This window comes from Notothenia rossii (assembly GCF_949606895.1).
Source record: "Notothenia rossii genome assembly, chromosome: 10".
Classification (NCBI taxonomy): Eukaryota; Metazoa; Chordata; class Actinopteri; order Perciformes; family Nototheniidae; genus Notothenia; species Notothenia rossii.
The window spans coordinates 25,968,111-25,983,865 of record NC_136908.1 but is presented as its reverse complement, the minus strand read 5'-3'; the positions used below and the strand labels follow the sequence as shown (position 1 = coordinate 25,983,865).

At 40.5% G+C, this 15,755-nt stretch overlaps 1 protein-coding gene across 1 annotated transcript; it reads right to left on the bottom strand.

Moving 5' to 3' along the window:
* Positions 1–10,454: 10,454 nt before the first annotated feature.
* LOC307023102 (SCAN domain-containing protein 3-like) lies at positions 10,455–12,917 on the bottom strand. Its single transcript, XM_079656133.1, has 2 exons — positions 10,830–12,917; positions 10,455–10,501 (listed from the first exon to the last, which is right to left on the bottom strand). Exon 1 carries the CDS (start codon positions 12,641–12,643, stop codon positions 10,832–10,834), a length of 1,812 nt encoding a protein of 603 aa, XP_079512259.1. The 5' UTR covers positions 12,644–12,917; the 3' UTR covers positions 10,455–10,501; positions 10,830–10,831.
* Positions 12,918–15,755: the final 2,838 nt, after the last annotated feature.

The following is a 15,755-nucleotide window of genomic DNA, read 5'->3' as shown; positions in this document are numbered from 1 at the left end:
ATCCACAAGTAAATATTTTTATAAAGTGCCCATATTCTCCATGTAGAACAGTATTCACATAAGCCTGTACATTGATTTTGTTTTTCATTGAATGTAACCGTTTCAATAATGATAAATCTACTATAGGTTGAGGTAGCAACCATGGTGGAACAGCTGATAACAACACCGTCGGACTAATATTCCATTCTTTAACTTAGAATTCCTTACATATTTCCGAAACACAAACACCAAAAACTTTCTTTTTTAAATGTTGTTACTCTCCCAACTTGTTTTTACAGTTTGTTTAGTTGGGTGAGTATCTTTATGGCCCTGTAGATTTGCCCAGTAATGAACATTTAACTGTTTTCTCCTCAAAGAAATTGGTATTCCTCCGACCTCTACCTGAAGTGCCAACACTGGTGTAGATCTGACTGCCCCACAGCATATCCTTAGTGCTTGTGCCTGGACTCTATCTAATTTTTGAAGAGAAGAATATGCAGCTGAACCATACACTATTAGTCCGTATTCTATGGCTGATCTTATTAAGGCTGTGTATACATTCCTCAAAGCAGCTTTATCAGCCCCCCACTTAGTGCCTGCCAAGCACCTCATAACATTTAAAACCCTTTTACATTTATCTACTACTTTATCAATGTGAGTACCGTAATTTTCGGACTATAAGCCGCGCCTTTTTTCAAATTTTGCGACCCTGCGGCTTATATAACGGTGCGGCTAATCTATGGATTTTTACAGCTATCGGCCACTAGGGCACCTCCTAAATCTATGGATTTTACAGGTTACAGTCCACCACCTTTAACTCTATGGGCTCTATGGCCGGTCCGCGCCCCCCACCTTTAAGCGGCGGGCTCCAGCAGGAAAAGCTGGAGGCCGGAAAAGAGTGAGACAGGTTGCGCGCAAAAGTAAAAGTGGAACCAAGAGTGGTACGAGAGACACAACGAGAGCAAGACAGACAGACATTACGAGAGCGAGACAGTTTGTGCAAAGGTGTTAAACGTGCGCTGGGAGCGCACCGTTTAAGTTTGAAAGTTGAAAAGTTTGTGTGTCTGAAACGCTATGTGATACAGTACAGTTTACACAGCACATGTTCTGTAGCTACTATTGCACTAAATGGTAACACTTGAATACGTTATGCAAATATGCAACTTGTTTGTTGAAATGTTAATAAATGGGAGCTTCCTCAAACAGCCATCTCTTTCCCGACAATACCCTCTGTGCACGAACCCTTACATATGGTAATTAAACATTAAAACACCTGCGGCTTATAGTCCAGTGCGGCTTATATATGTACACATCATTCAATTTAGCTGCTGCGGCTTATATTCAGGTGCGCCTTATAGTCCGAAAATTACGGTACTCGTTGTGACTCTCTCGTCCAACCATATTCCCAGAAATGTAAATGTCTTCACTTTCTTTAGATCTTGTCCATAAAGTTTTAACCTAACCTCCTCACCTATCCTTTTCCTCGTAAAAAATAAAGTTTCAGTTTTTTCCAGCGACAATCTAAACCCCCATGTCAGAGACCAGCTTTCAATTTCCGTAATGGCTTCCCGAATCTTAGCTACAATATAATTTACATTTCTGCCCCTTTTCCAAATAGCTCCATCATCTGCAAAAAGTGACTTACCAATATCAGATCCTACTTATATAATTGATCATGATAGAAAACAAAAGAGGAATAATTACACTCCCCTGCGGGGTTCCATTTTCAACTTCATGCCTTCGAGAATATGAATTGCCAACTCGGACTCTGATGGCACGGCCAAACAAAAAATCCATAATCCAATTATATACATTACCTCCCAGACCCATAATGTCCAGTTTTATTAATAATCCTTCCTTCTACATCATATCGTAAGCTTTTTCCACATCAAAGAATACAGCTACAACCCACTCCTTATTCGCTTGGGCTTTCCTGACTTCAGACTCCAGGCACAGCAGTGGATCTAAAGTACTCCGCCCTCTTCTAAACCCACTCTGATAAGGAGTCATTAGTTCATTTTTCTCAATGTAGTATGTCAGCCTTTCTATTATCATTCTTTCCATAACTTTACACAAGTGCGATGTCAGAGCTATAGGTATAGACTGTAAAAAATGGCTGTGAAATCCACAGTTATTTACAGTGTTTGTGCGCAGTAAATTACTGTATACCATTTTAGAGTATAATACCGTGTTTCGAACCAAAAATTACAGCAACTCTGGAGTTACTGTAGAAATAGCAGTAGTAACGTCCCAACTGTATAAAATCACAGTAACCAACAATGTACTGTATAAAATCACAATAACCAACAATGTACTGTAGAAGATCACAGTAACCTACAATGTACTGTAGATATTCACAGTAACCAACAATGTACTGTAGATATTCACAGTAACCTACAATGTACTGTAGAAGATCACAGGAACCAACAATGTACTGTAGAACATCACAGTAACCAACAATGTACTGTATATGATCACAGTAACCAACAATGTACTGTAGATATTCACAGTAACCAGCAATGTACTGTAGAAGATCACAGTAACCTACAATGTACTGTAGAACATCACAGTAACCAACAATGTACTGTAGAAGATCACAGTAACCAAAAAAGAAAGAACCAACCGAAAAACCCCATTTATAGCTAAAATATCTTAAATAAACCAACATATATGTTTCTTAATATATATAATTTTGATGCAGTGTAATTACTAGTTTGGCTATACTAGATATTTTATATACTTATTAAATATATATTTGCAGGGGCGCCATAAGGGGGTGAAAAGTTAGAACGATTCTAAGGGCCCGTGACTGACAGGGGCCCAAACAATTTTAGAATATTAAGAAAAAAATGTTTAAGTAACCAATGTGATATCTTTTCATGGGGCCCAAAATCCCTGGCGGCGCCCCTGTATAGTTTAGGACCCTATGTCTTTGAAAACCGGAAGAACTACAAATGTGGTGCTGATTTATACAAAGAATGTGTCTTGGCATTGCACCTTAAAAACGCAACACAGAGGAATAAAAATAGACAAAAGTAAGGTAATAATCATCATTTGTATTATTATTGTGGCGGCTCGAAAGTAGACGAGAATAGCCGATAACAGCTGGGGGAGGTCTCAAAAAGCTTGCCTGAAGTCGGACAGCTCGGAGTCGACTTGACTCGGTTTGCAATGGCGGGATTTGCGTTGCCGTTCTTCATTGCAAATGAACAATTATTATATCACTACAAATGAATGACTCAAGTGTCTGTTCATTTTAAAACAAATCAATACAAGGGGGGTTGAATCCTACATGTAAAAGACAGAACGACTTAATACTTTGCAAAACTACTTCCGTCAGTGGTCTTGACCAGTTTGCTTTTATAAAGAATGCACAAATGTGTTTAATCGTTAATGTCAGATATGTACTAAGTAAAGACATTTGTTCCTGCTCAAGATTAGATTCAACTTTATTGTTATTGCACAGATTACAGGTACTGAGACAACGAAAGGCAGTTTAGCTTCTAACCAGTAGTGCAAAAAGCAGTAAAGTGAAAAGTAATGTACACAATCCACAGAATAACATTTAGAATGAATTGAATGATGAATAAACAGTGAGGGGTATATGAACAACAGGACACAGGAGTGGTTTAAATAAAAAGGGTTTTTTATTTACCCAAAAGTCCACAGAAAACATCATAAACCAATAATTTATAATAGCTAGGCCTATAAAAGAGGTCAACAGAAAATACTTCAAAGAAACATGGCATCAACTTCACACTTAGGTGTTAACTCAACAAACTGACCTGCAATGAAAAACCAAGGAACCTATATAGTGGCCTGGCCAAACCAAGTTGAAACCAAGGGATAATTAATAGTAACAGAAAACACAAAGGACACTGACAAAACCCAAATCCTCCCTTTAACATGAAAGCAGGTGGTTTGTCCCAATCTGTCCCAATTGGCTCCTTGCAGTATTTATGAGTCCTCAGCGCTAGGCCACGCCCTTTGCTGAACCAGGAAGTAAACTCCCCCAATGGACATGGTAACTCAAGAGACAAAGAAAGTAATTAATACAAATCATTTTGTCAGTTAATTTGTGTAACCCTAGCCAAAGTTTGACAGTCCGACGTCAGGCCGCTTAGTGAAAAAGCAAGTTAAGCTAACTGTACTCGCCAAGCTTATCAAAATGTCTTACACGTAAGGTTTGTAAGTTCAGGACAGGGTCCATTCCTGCATGCATTTGGTTGTTTGTATTCAAAGTGTTTTCAAATATTGTGTATTATCTAAGAATAGTGATAATGTATTTGCCAAACAGTGCCTTTTGTTGTGTCTCATGTGTTGGTTATGTTTATGTATTATGTCTGTCATTTCACGTTTAGTAAGGTTTTCATGTTTATTCACGTCATGAAAGGTCTGTCTATTTATTTCATTCATCTCTAGTTAAGTCCCCTGTGTTTCATGTTGTGTCTCGTTTTCCATTTCCTGTTTCATTTTCTACTTACCTCTTGTCTCTCATTTCAGGCCCTGTTACTTCCTCCCTTTTTGTGTTTTCCCGCCATTGTCAGTGTCTGCCCCGCCCCTGATTGTTTCCACCTGTTCCCACTCACCTCATGTTTAAATAGTCCCGCTCCCCCCTGTCCTGTGTCAGTTCATGTTTGTTCCCACATGTGGTCGTGCCAGGCCTCAGCAAAGAGAGGATCGTTTCCAGTCATGTCAGGTTTTGTTAGTTTAAGTTTATTTTAGAGGGATTTTCTGTTCAATGACATTAAAAAGAAAATGTTTGTTACATTCAAGACTGTTTCTCTGGGTCGTGCATTTGGGTTCTCCAATTTGTGTCGAGGTCAATACACCTTTTCAACTACAGCACGTCTCTAAAATGGCTTGGCAGAAGAAATGGCTTCATATTCTTTGTGTTTTGTTATCGACACTGTTTTAAAAATGCAATCTCCATGTTTTTGGATATTAATATAGATTGTTTTATGGATGAAAATATTTATAATTTAGCACAAGAAAATACATGGTCTTGATACCGTTCAACAATTAAGAACACATTGTTAAAATGTATTGTTTGCTGTCTCCCTGCAGTTATTGGTGAGCTTTAACATTTTGTCAAGAATTTCTGGTAATCTGTAAATTACCAGCATGACATGAAGTATACTATAATAAAAAAATGTTAGTTACGATACTGATACTGTAACTTAAAATGATAGCATTAAAGTTTCTATTTTACAATTGAAACACTATTACTTTAAACAAAAATACAATGCTTCGAGATGACTGTTTAATTATACAGCTATAACACTACTGCTGTAACAAAAAATAAAGTAATTAAATATTACTGTGTTTCATTTTACAGTTAAAACCATAGACTGTATATATAAATGGACGTAGTGTCCGTGACGTCACCCATAGGATTCTGCAGAGTTGCCGAGAAGCCCTTAGTAGGCGGAGTCGGCCACTAACGGCTTGAAAGCGACGTCAGAGTCTAATCCCGCCTGCTCCAAATAAGGGCAAAGAGGCGGAGCCGAGGCGGGACCTGCTGCCTCCGAACTGGAAGTAAACAGAGCTAGCTCAGACTAAGAAGCTAAGCTAACATGAAATACATGCATACCAAGTTACTGCTAACAGTGTAGTTCCCCTATATAAACGTTACATTCATAATCAAATGAGACAATCTGCAAGAGAATTTGCTATATTTTGTTATTCTTAATGCTTGTCATTCACACCGGGCCCGGTGCCACGAGGGGGCAAAAGGGGGCATTGCACCCTCAGTTGTATTATTTGCCCCCTCACTTTGAGCATCATTCATCCATCAAAAAGTACAATAAATGTCACAATTATTAAATAACTTTAAATAATTATTTTCCCCAATAACGTTACTATGTTTTGATTAGATATGTGGGCGGGCAGGCAGTCAAGCAACGTGTAAAACAGCCTCAACCCCAACTGAGCTTGTAGTCTTAGCGTGTGTGCTTAGCTGTAAACACAGTCGGATGGGTGACCAAAACGTCCCTGTTTTCCGGGTAGAATCCCCGTTTTCGGTGGCTGGTACCCGGTTGAAACTCCCGAAAATAGTCCCGTTTTTGAACGTGCGTTAAAATAAATAGAGCAAGGTGAAATCAAATGTTATATGTCAGTAAAAAACAGTGTAACAGTGTTGTGCCTGTTTGTAGCGTAAGCGTATTTCTTCTTCTACTACTTCGTCTTCTTCTTCTTTATTTAATGGCGAATCGCTTCCACTTGGAGCATATATCGCCACCTACTGTTGATTTATTGAATGTTTATATTAAATCCTTGTCCTCAGACCAGTGTTTTTGAGGAACTTGAAGATCAGCTTGTTTACTTAATTTCTTGATTTACTTTCGTATATTGACTTGAAATCCATTGTCCTTGATGTTATGTTGTTCCAGTGCAGTTTTCAGAGTCTTTGTCTGTTATAATCCGGGCAGCTAAAAAATACATGGCGTAATTTGTCTCCCCTATTTTCGGTGCCCCCGATGGGTTGATGCACCCTTAGCATTCGCCTATACTGCCTATGCCAAGGGCCGGCCCTGGTGAAAACAATGACATCAACAAAAAATAAGACAGACAACTACAGATAGCACCACACATGATGGTTACTTGTTATTATTCAGGGCTGCCTGTATGGATCAGGTTTTTGCCAAAGCGAGCCCTTTTACTAGAATAATAATATGTTAAGTATTATATCAACCGTATTGGTACAATGAGCGACATCTAGTGACGGATTTTGGAACATTGATTGGATTTTTCTCATGGCAGTTAGACTCTAGAGACAAACCAGGGGACTATATTTGTATTATTAATCTGTGTCTGTCCATTTGGTGTAGTATTTGATCCAATATTACATTTGGTTTATATATTTGTCACTTTCTTATGAAATGCCAGGTTTCAGGCCTTGGTTTGAATATTCAATCCTGGAAATAAAAATCAACCAGATTAATTGTTCTTTAATCCTGACCTGACTAGATGTAAGTACATCTGTATAGGAAGACGAGTTAAGGGATAGAGGAGAAAAGGTTATGGTATAATTACAGAGCCTGTCAATTTATAAATTGAGGAAATCAATGTTAGTCTGTTAACCAAAGTGCAGCCATCTAATAATGTGCAATCTGTTATTAAAGATCAGAGGTAAAGAACAGAACGAGAGGGGTAAATCCAGAATAACAAATAAAGAAGCAAAGAGATTGTAGAGCAGTGAGAAGGAAAAAAGCTTGGTGTGTCAATTCATTACATTGCCAGTATTTTTCGTTGTTGTGAAAAAAAAATTGCCCCCTCTGATTTTTTAACAGCCCCCTCAGTCATTTCATCCTGGAGCCGGGCCTGATTCACACGTTAAGAAAAGACGGACTCCACCGCCTGGACCTAACGGAGCCGCAGTGGGCTAGCTCAGGGACGCCGGCTGGAGCTAGCCCCCTGCGGCTCCGTTAGCTCCGGTGGCCACCACTGGGATAATTGGGTCCCCTTTTAACATTTGCTCCCGTTTAGCATTATGGGCGTCATAGCCATAGACCAGGGGTCTGCAACCTTTTTGACCAAAAGAGCCATTTTGCTCCTTTTTCCCCAAAAGTTTTTGTCTGGAGCCGCAAAACATATTTCATAGCTTGATAGCTAAGTTGTATTTATTGTTATATCAGACAAAAACTACAGTTGTTTTGCATTTATTAGGCTACTTATTACATTATATAAAACTGTTAACCTCTAATAAGAAACAAAGAACTCCTATAAGGAGAATTACAAATAATACACAGGCCTACTTTAAAATAAATTAAACACAGCACTTGGGGAGTCCTCTGCACATTTGAAGGAAAAAAAAATATTATTAAAATGGGCCCACTTTGAAATAAATAAAACATATAGCTGCACCCTAAAACGAGTTAAAGGTAGGGTAGGTAAGAATGGAGAAACCAGCTCGTGTGCGCTAGAATTTGAAGATACACAACCGGAAAAAATAAGCCTCTTCCTTCAGACTTTCTTACAGATTCCCTCCTCCAACACACACGAACGCGCATCATCAATGAGGCCACGAGATAAGTTTGTGCAATGTGCACAGATGGAAGGCTGACAGGCAGGTAGGCCATCCAGTTATTTTAGCCGGGTCGGCTAAAATGATTGGTCGTGCTTTTTACAGCGCTACGGCTTCCAGAGATACATTTTTGTATGTATTTATTGTCAAAGCATTTAATATATTCATTGCTATCGGGACGTTAAGAGCATTCCATGGAATATAACAAAAAGTGGTTTCTGAAATAAATTACATACCCCATTGAATTATGACTGAAGATTGTCAGCTGTCTTCCTCTCCCTTGTTGTTCCTCGATACGTAAAGGCTGCAGCACCGTTGACAACTTCTCTCTACATATCAAACATACCGGTAAACCAGCATCGTTTGCTGTGAAAGCATATAACTCTGTCCACACAGAATTAAATCCTGTGTTCCTCCGGTACTTTTCTTTGATTTATCCATAGTTCGCTCATCGAGCCGGGGGTCCCCGCGCGAGCGCCTCCAAGAAAAGGCGCTCGCGCGGGACCGTGACGCAGGATGTGACGCATATTTTAGTTGACCTAATTAAAACCGTTTAGTTTTTTATTTATGTGTCACAGTATCACCTCAAAATACAAGATACGAAACATTTTCAACCGTGCAACAAAATATAAATAGTCCTACAACTACTTTTATTTTATTTCCTTCTTATTTTTGTCTAAACTCAAGGGAGCCAGAGCAGAGGGCTTAAAGGGCCGCATGCGGCCCGTGGGCCGCGGGTTGCCAACCCCTGCCAGCATGGGCGCGGGAAGGGGGGTGCTGAGGGCGCTGCAGCACCCCCTAGCGGCAGGCAGGGGGTGCGGCGCTCCCCTGTCTGAATTATTATTTGACGGTTATTGCTGCTCCTGCTGTGCATAATCTGTGTAATATGTAGCCAATAAATTCCACATTGTTGGTAAAATAATATTTTGGCCTGCCCCGAATGTTTTTTCTGTAGCCCCGGACAATTCTACCTCAATAATATAATACATTAACCGTGCTTTATGTGAACCTCATCAAGACACTAGAAAGGACGGCAGGACTGTAATTTCCCGTGTTCAGTGAATGCAACAGAGGTGAGACACCAGACCAATCAGAGAGTTGCATGGAAATAAAAGTGTGCTTGTGTCATTCAAGCTCGCGACTCTGTGTGTGTGCAGAAATAGCGAATTTACTGTGTGTGAGAGAGGGGGAGAGAGAGAGGGACCGGTGCCAGCAGCAGGGACCGTGTTGTTAGCATCTGGTTAGCTAGCTGCACTAACGGACATACGGAGCTGTTTGTTCCACAACAAGCTGGAGTAGAGCACTCCTCTCAGACTGAGAGGCTCAGGTGAGCTAAAGGACTCTCTGAGTGTTTCGATAGTTAACTTTAGTCTAAGTTATCTCAGTGGGTCTCAAACGGTTTGGTCAAAAATTATTCAAAAGATTATTTCCGCGGCACACCTTCATATGATCATTATAGTTATAAAAAAAATAAGAGAATAAAGGAAAAACAGTTATGAAATACTATATGGCAGTAAAACAAGAATACAGTTTGAAAGGGGAGTGATTTGTAAAATATCCATAAAGAAAAAGAACATCTGCTTACAGTTGTGTTTCATCTGGGTGTTGAGAGATGTATCCATAGATCTCTTAATGTTGCTCTCAAAGTGCACCAGATTGATGCTTTTAACTTCAATATTTAAAAAAAATCTTCCCGGGGGAGCATCCCCCCGGACCCCCCTAGAGGAGGTTAGGTCCGCTCCCCACTCGTAAAAAATAGCACTTTACCGCTGCCTATATGCCGTGTGCTGATTATCGACCCTTCATTGTAACAGTCGCGGGTTTACTGTGTGTTTGCGTGTGGGGAGTTTTTTTGTGCGTGCTCTATAGCAGAGGTTCTCAATTGTTTTGCAGCCAAGGACCCCTTACAAGATAGAGAATACACCAAGGACCCCCTCATTCTGATTTATGATTTTGGGCTATATAAATAAAAATGTACTTGACTTGACATGTATGTCCCTTGGAATAATCTGACGTAGCCTATTTTTTTACACTTCTATAGTCTTAGTTATGTGAAAGAACAACACAAGAGAAATGTATTAGAAAGATATTAGATATGTATTAAAAATATTTGCACCATCTCAACACAGAATACCCATAAAACAATCAATCAATTAGCTGCAAGTAACACTGTACCTAAACAAAATATCAAAGGGAAATCAAGAGAAAAGTGATAATTTGAAGTGCATTTCAGAACATACACACACACACACATAAAGATGAAACATCAAGTGTTTCACTCTTAGTTAAAAATTAAATGATTTATAAAAGTCTAATCACAAAATAAATGCAAGCTATAAACAATTGAACACATGCCTGCATTGCAACATATATTAAGTAAATTGCAAAACAACTGCAACTGCATTGTTACAATCCCAAACCACTACTTGTAATGGCAGCCAGCTCTGAACACTATTGGAGTGATGCAAGGCAGTCCATGAAGCTGATTGCTTCTCTCTGCAAGTGAAGACACACATATCAAACTAAATCATCAAATGCAACATATCTGACATTTCTGTTGCTCTCACACACACACACCCACCCACCCACCCACCCACACACACACACACACACACACACACACACACACACACACACACACACACACACACACACACACACACACACACACACACACACACACACACACACACACACACACACACACACACACACACACACACACACACACACACACACACACACACACACACACACACACACACACACACACACACACACACACACACACACAGAGATAGAGAGAGAGATAGCATGCTCTTACCATTAATGTGAGATATGGGCCCGTCTCTCGCTGCACAACTTCTCCATCCTTGGAGAAGTAGATGAGAGGCATACACGTAGGTCGTTCTCCACTTCCATCCGAGCCCTGTACTTGGTCTTCATGGAGGTCAGCGCTGAGAATGATGACTCGCACAGGTATGTGGTTGGAAAGGGGAGCAACACCCGCATGGCAACAGCAGCGATTTCCGGATACTCCTGTTCAACTGAAGGCCAAAAGTCCACATAACCCCCTTGGCCGAACCGGATTCTCAGCGTCCCGTCGTATGCCAGGTCCAGCAGCTCCTCCTCTGCTTTTCCACTGAGACCCCGCGCTGATGTATGGGCAACGAAGGGGTCGCGCACCCAGTCCCAGGCATCGGTGTCAACGTCAGTGAAATAGTCATTGAAATAGTCACCAAGGGAGGCAAGATGCAAACCGATTGTATTTTTCACAATCTCAGCTGGTATTTGGTTTGTGTCCAAAAACTCTGTGAGTTGGGGGAAAATGTCTGTAATGCCATTTTGCACCCGCCTTCTCCAGATCGCTGTTTTGGCACGGAATGACTTCATTTTGTCGCTTACCTCCAGGATAGAGGCATATCTGCCTTGAACGGACAAACTGAGATCGTTCAATGAGTTGAACACATCTGCGAGGTAGGCAAGCTGTGCGATCCATTCGGGGTCCGAGAAGAGTGCTGCAGTGGTTGGCTTGTCATTCTGGATGAACTCACAAAGCTCTGAGCGCAGTTCGTACACCCGCTGTAGCACTTTTCCACGGGAGAGCCAACGCACCTCTGAATGGAACAGCAGGGTGTCCTGTCCTGCGCCCATCTCCCTGCAGAGCTGGCCGAATAAACGGGACTGCAGTGGCTTACACTTGATGTGGTTGACCACAGATACCACCGTGCTGAGAACGGAGTGTAGCTCAGGACTCAATGATTTTGATGCCAGAGCCTGCCTGTGCAGCATGCAGTGGGTAGCTATCATCATTGGATTGCGCTCCTTGGCACGAGCAACCACCCCACTCTTGCGTCCGGTCATGGCAGCTGCCCCATCCGTGCAAATCGCAATGCAATTCTCCCAACTCACATTGCCAGTCTCCATGAACATATCTATAACATTGAAAATCTCCTCACCTGTTGCTCGCCCCGTCAACTCTTGACAAAATAAAAAATCTTCCTGAATCCTTCCTTCCCACGGGTAGCGAACCAGCGCGATGAGCTGCGCAGAGCCGGACACATCAGTGGACTCATCCAATTGAACCGCGAATTTAGAACCTCTCAGTCTTTCCAGCAGTTGTGATTTGATATCAGCAGACATGTCCTCAATTCGTCGTCTGATGGTGTCATTTGACAGAGGTACACTTCTCAATTTGGCAGCCGCATCTTTCCCCACCATCACCTCACACAGATCCACCGCAGCAGGGAGCAGCAGTTCCTCCGCTATTGTGTGGGGCTTTCGCGCCTTAGCAATCCTCTGCGCTACCAGGTAGGAGGCCCGCTGCGCTTTAGCAGAAACAGACGTAACATTAACCATCCGTTGTTGTTGCTGGCTGTAGTCCTCGCCCTTCCTCTCAAAAAAAGCCCGGTCTTTTTTTGCATAATCTGGATGCTTGGTTTCGAGGTGCCTCTTCAATTTGGCAGGCTTCATTGCCTCATTGGCAAGACACCGCAGGCATATCAGACATTTCGGTTTCCCTTCCACTTCAATAAATCCATATTGGAGATACTCCTCATCGTATTTCCTTACTTTTGTTTTTTGTTTTTCATTTACTTCATTTGTAGCCGTAACCGGTCGTTTTAAAAATCTGTCCATCTTCGTAGTATGCTAGCCGTGTTATATCTCTATGATGCTAGCAGCGGCACTCTCTGACTGACGTACCAGTTAATGTTGTTTCCACGGTAACGGGTGACACGCTTGATTTTTAAATGTATAGATGTGTTAGATTAGAACGTAATCTATGAACTATTTTAGATTAAAAAAAGAAAAATATTATTTGTTGAACTATGAAGCCTTTTGTAAAAAAAAAAAAAAAGAAAAAAAATGATATGATAATTTAAATTAATGAATCTGAAAACTTTTAACGGACCCCCTGGCAGAGTGCCACGGACCCCCGGGGGGTCGAGGACCCCACTTTGAGAACCACTGCTCTATAGTGCCCGTAATAGTGTTCACTGGAGTCCAGTACCTCAGCACCCCCACTCAAAATACCTTCCCGCGCCTCTGCCTGCCAGAGACTATAAAAGTCTTACCCAAGGCTGAATCATAAACTAAAATGTATATGTATGTATAGGGTTACGTCCTTAGCTGGCTAAAGTGGCGTTTCTATATGTACAAAAGTAGTGGGGCACAGAAAACGTAGATGTCTATATATAAGCTTCTGTAGTGAGGTTCATGGCTGGTGAGGCACCGGCACTGACTCTTCAGGTTTACAAATATAATATTTTGACCTAAATCAAAATATAATATTATTTTCAAAAGCTTTTTTTGTCTGATGCTTCGATTAATTTTAAACAGACAGTTCAACAAAAGGATACCCAAAAAATGTAATTTTATCATTTAAATATTGAATTGTTCTCTCTTAGTAAGATCCCATTTTCAATTTTTTTGCGGTCTTACCTTGACTTGAAGATGAAGTCCATTTGGCTATCCTTCTGGACAAAAATCTCTATTACTTGTTTGTAAAAGTCCTCCTTATCTTTTTGTAGTTTCAAAAGTCTATCATAAATCTAATCGATAGATTTATGATTCGAAAATTATAAAATTAGGGTAGACATGTGGATATTATCCGGCTGAACAAAACGTGCATTTATCTAATAGGTACATTTCCCACAGATCTTATTTGGAGATATTTTCTAAAATCCTATGGAGAAATCTCATTGCTATTTGTGGAGGGAATGCATGCGCAGCTTACTTCCTGGTTTTGGGACGCGTCTCTCTCCTCCTCTTCACACACCACACTTTTCGTGGCACACGTACTTACAGCCAATCAGCTCTGAATTATGTGAGATGACGTATCCACCATACGTCATGGCAGCACTCTGCCCCAATGGTCATTATTTTTTTTCCACACACATTAAATAGGACAATACTCTGAGCATGCGCAGTGTAGTTTTTACAGCCACCGTTCACTTAGACAGTGAGAGGCAGGGCATGATCGGGTTTTGTCCCACATGGCTCTAAACAGCTCAATAGGCACACAATATATATATTTAATTTTTATTTATTTTTGCATTTTTTTGTAATAATTATTTGTAATACTTTCTGCTGCCACTAGGTGGGGCTGTGCGGGGACGCGCATTTCTAGATGACACGTTTACACCTTAAAACGATGTTTAAAACGAAAAGTAAACGTTCAGGGTTTTTATTAATGGTCATTTTCAGACTGTGAGTTGTTTAGTGGTAGCTCATATAGTCTTGATTATTCTGGTTTAACTTTTCGCTCCGTATTTGATGGTACTGTAGTGGTGTCGAAATTCATTCGTCACTTCCTTTCCAGTTTTTGTTTTTTTTAATCTTTCTTTTTATTATTATTGTTACTTCCTGTCTGTATAAACGTGCTTTAAAATGTATTGTTTAATTTTACATAGTTGTCATCTAATAATCAAAATATATGTTTATGTTGTTTATGTTGTATGTGTCACATACATGAAACTTGCTCAATTTTTTTGGACCAGTCCTATAAACATACCCTGAAAGATGTTTGAGGGTGGGATTAATAGAAACCTCTTTTTTTTTGGGGGGGGGGGTGCATTTTATGACTGGCCTGGCCATCACAATATGCCCCCCCTTGCTATCTTACAAAATAAAAGTGTCACATACATGAAACTTGCTCCATTTATTGGTACCAGTCCTAGAACCATACCCTGAAAAATGCTTGAGGGTGGGAATAAGAGAACCATCTTTTGGGGTGGGGTGCATTTTATGACAGCCCTGGCTATCACAATATGCCCCCCCTTGCTATCTTACCAAATAAAAGTGTCACATTCATGAAACTTGCTCCATTTATTGGTACCATTCCTAGAACCATACCCTGAAAAATGCTTGAGGGTAGGATTAATAGAAACCTCTTTTGGGGGGGTGGGTGCATTTTATGACAGGCCTGGCCATGCCAATGGGCCATGCCTGAGATCGCATGCTGTAGTTTTATTAAATGTGCCAAATGCTAGGATTGTCTTAGTGAAGATAGAATTTAGATGCGCAGCTCCACTGTCTTGGAACAGTCTGCAATTGAAATGGAAACTGAGCAATCTGGTGCCACTAAATGTTTTTAAAGCTTGGTTGGATGCTAATCAATCGGAAGCTGTTGGTACCTGTTCATGTGGATAGTTGTGTAAATTGTTATCCCTGTAATGATGCTCTAAGATGTCCTTTTGTTGTTCTGTTTATGTTTTTTTATGTTTCATGTGGAACCTATTTGAGCAGGTCTCCCTTGAAAAAGAGATCAATGATCTCAATGGGATACACTTGGATAAATAAAGGTTTGAAATGAAATGAAATGAATACATGTTGAATGAAATAAAGTGACATATTATCCATACTAAAATGGTGTACATTATCACACATAAAATAAACATTCATTTTGAAGATTTATTAGATTTTTATAGGCAAAGTTTAATATAAGAAACCTTGCAGTCTCCCCTTATTATAGCCCAGATCAAGAAAGAATGTAATGCAGGTAATTATCTTATATATGCGCACATGTCTGTCTACTGGATTAATTTTGCATATTACCAACACAAGCTACTTGTACCCCACTCGTTCCCGAGTCCCACAGTCATTAGTGACGGCGCGAAAACCAATTTGTGGTACAGCCGACAATTATATCGTGAAGCTTGCTCTGGTAAAATGGATAACAATTTGTACCAAACCATTGTCGATTACAAGCGCAAAGGCCAGTATCCGCTAGACAGCACAAAGACATGTA

What these genes read in the sequence shown, in the direction of transcription:
- LOC307023102 (XM_079656133.1), bottom strand. Translation starts at nt 12,643, where the DNA reads ATGGACAGATTTTTAAAACGACCGGTTACGGCTACAAATGAAGTAAAT.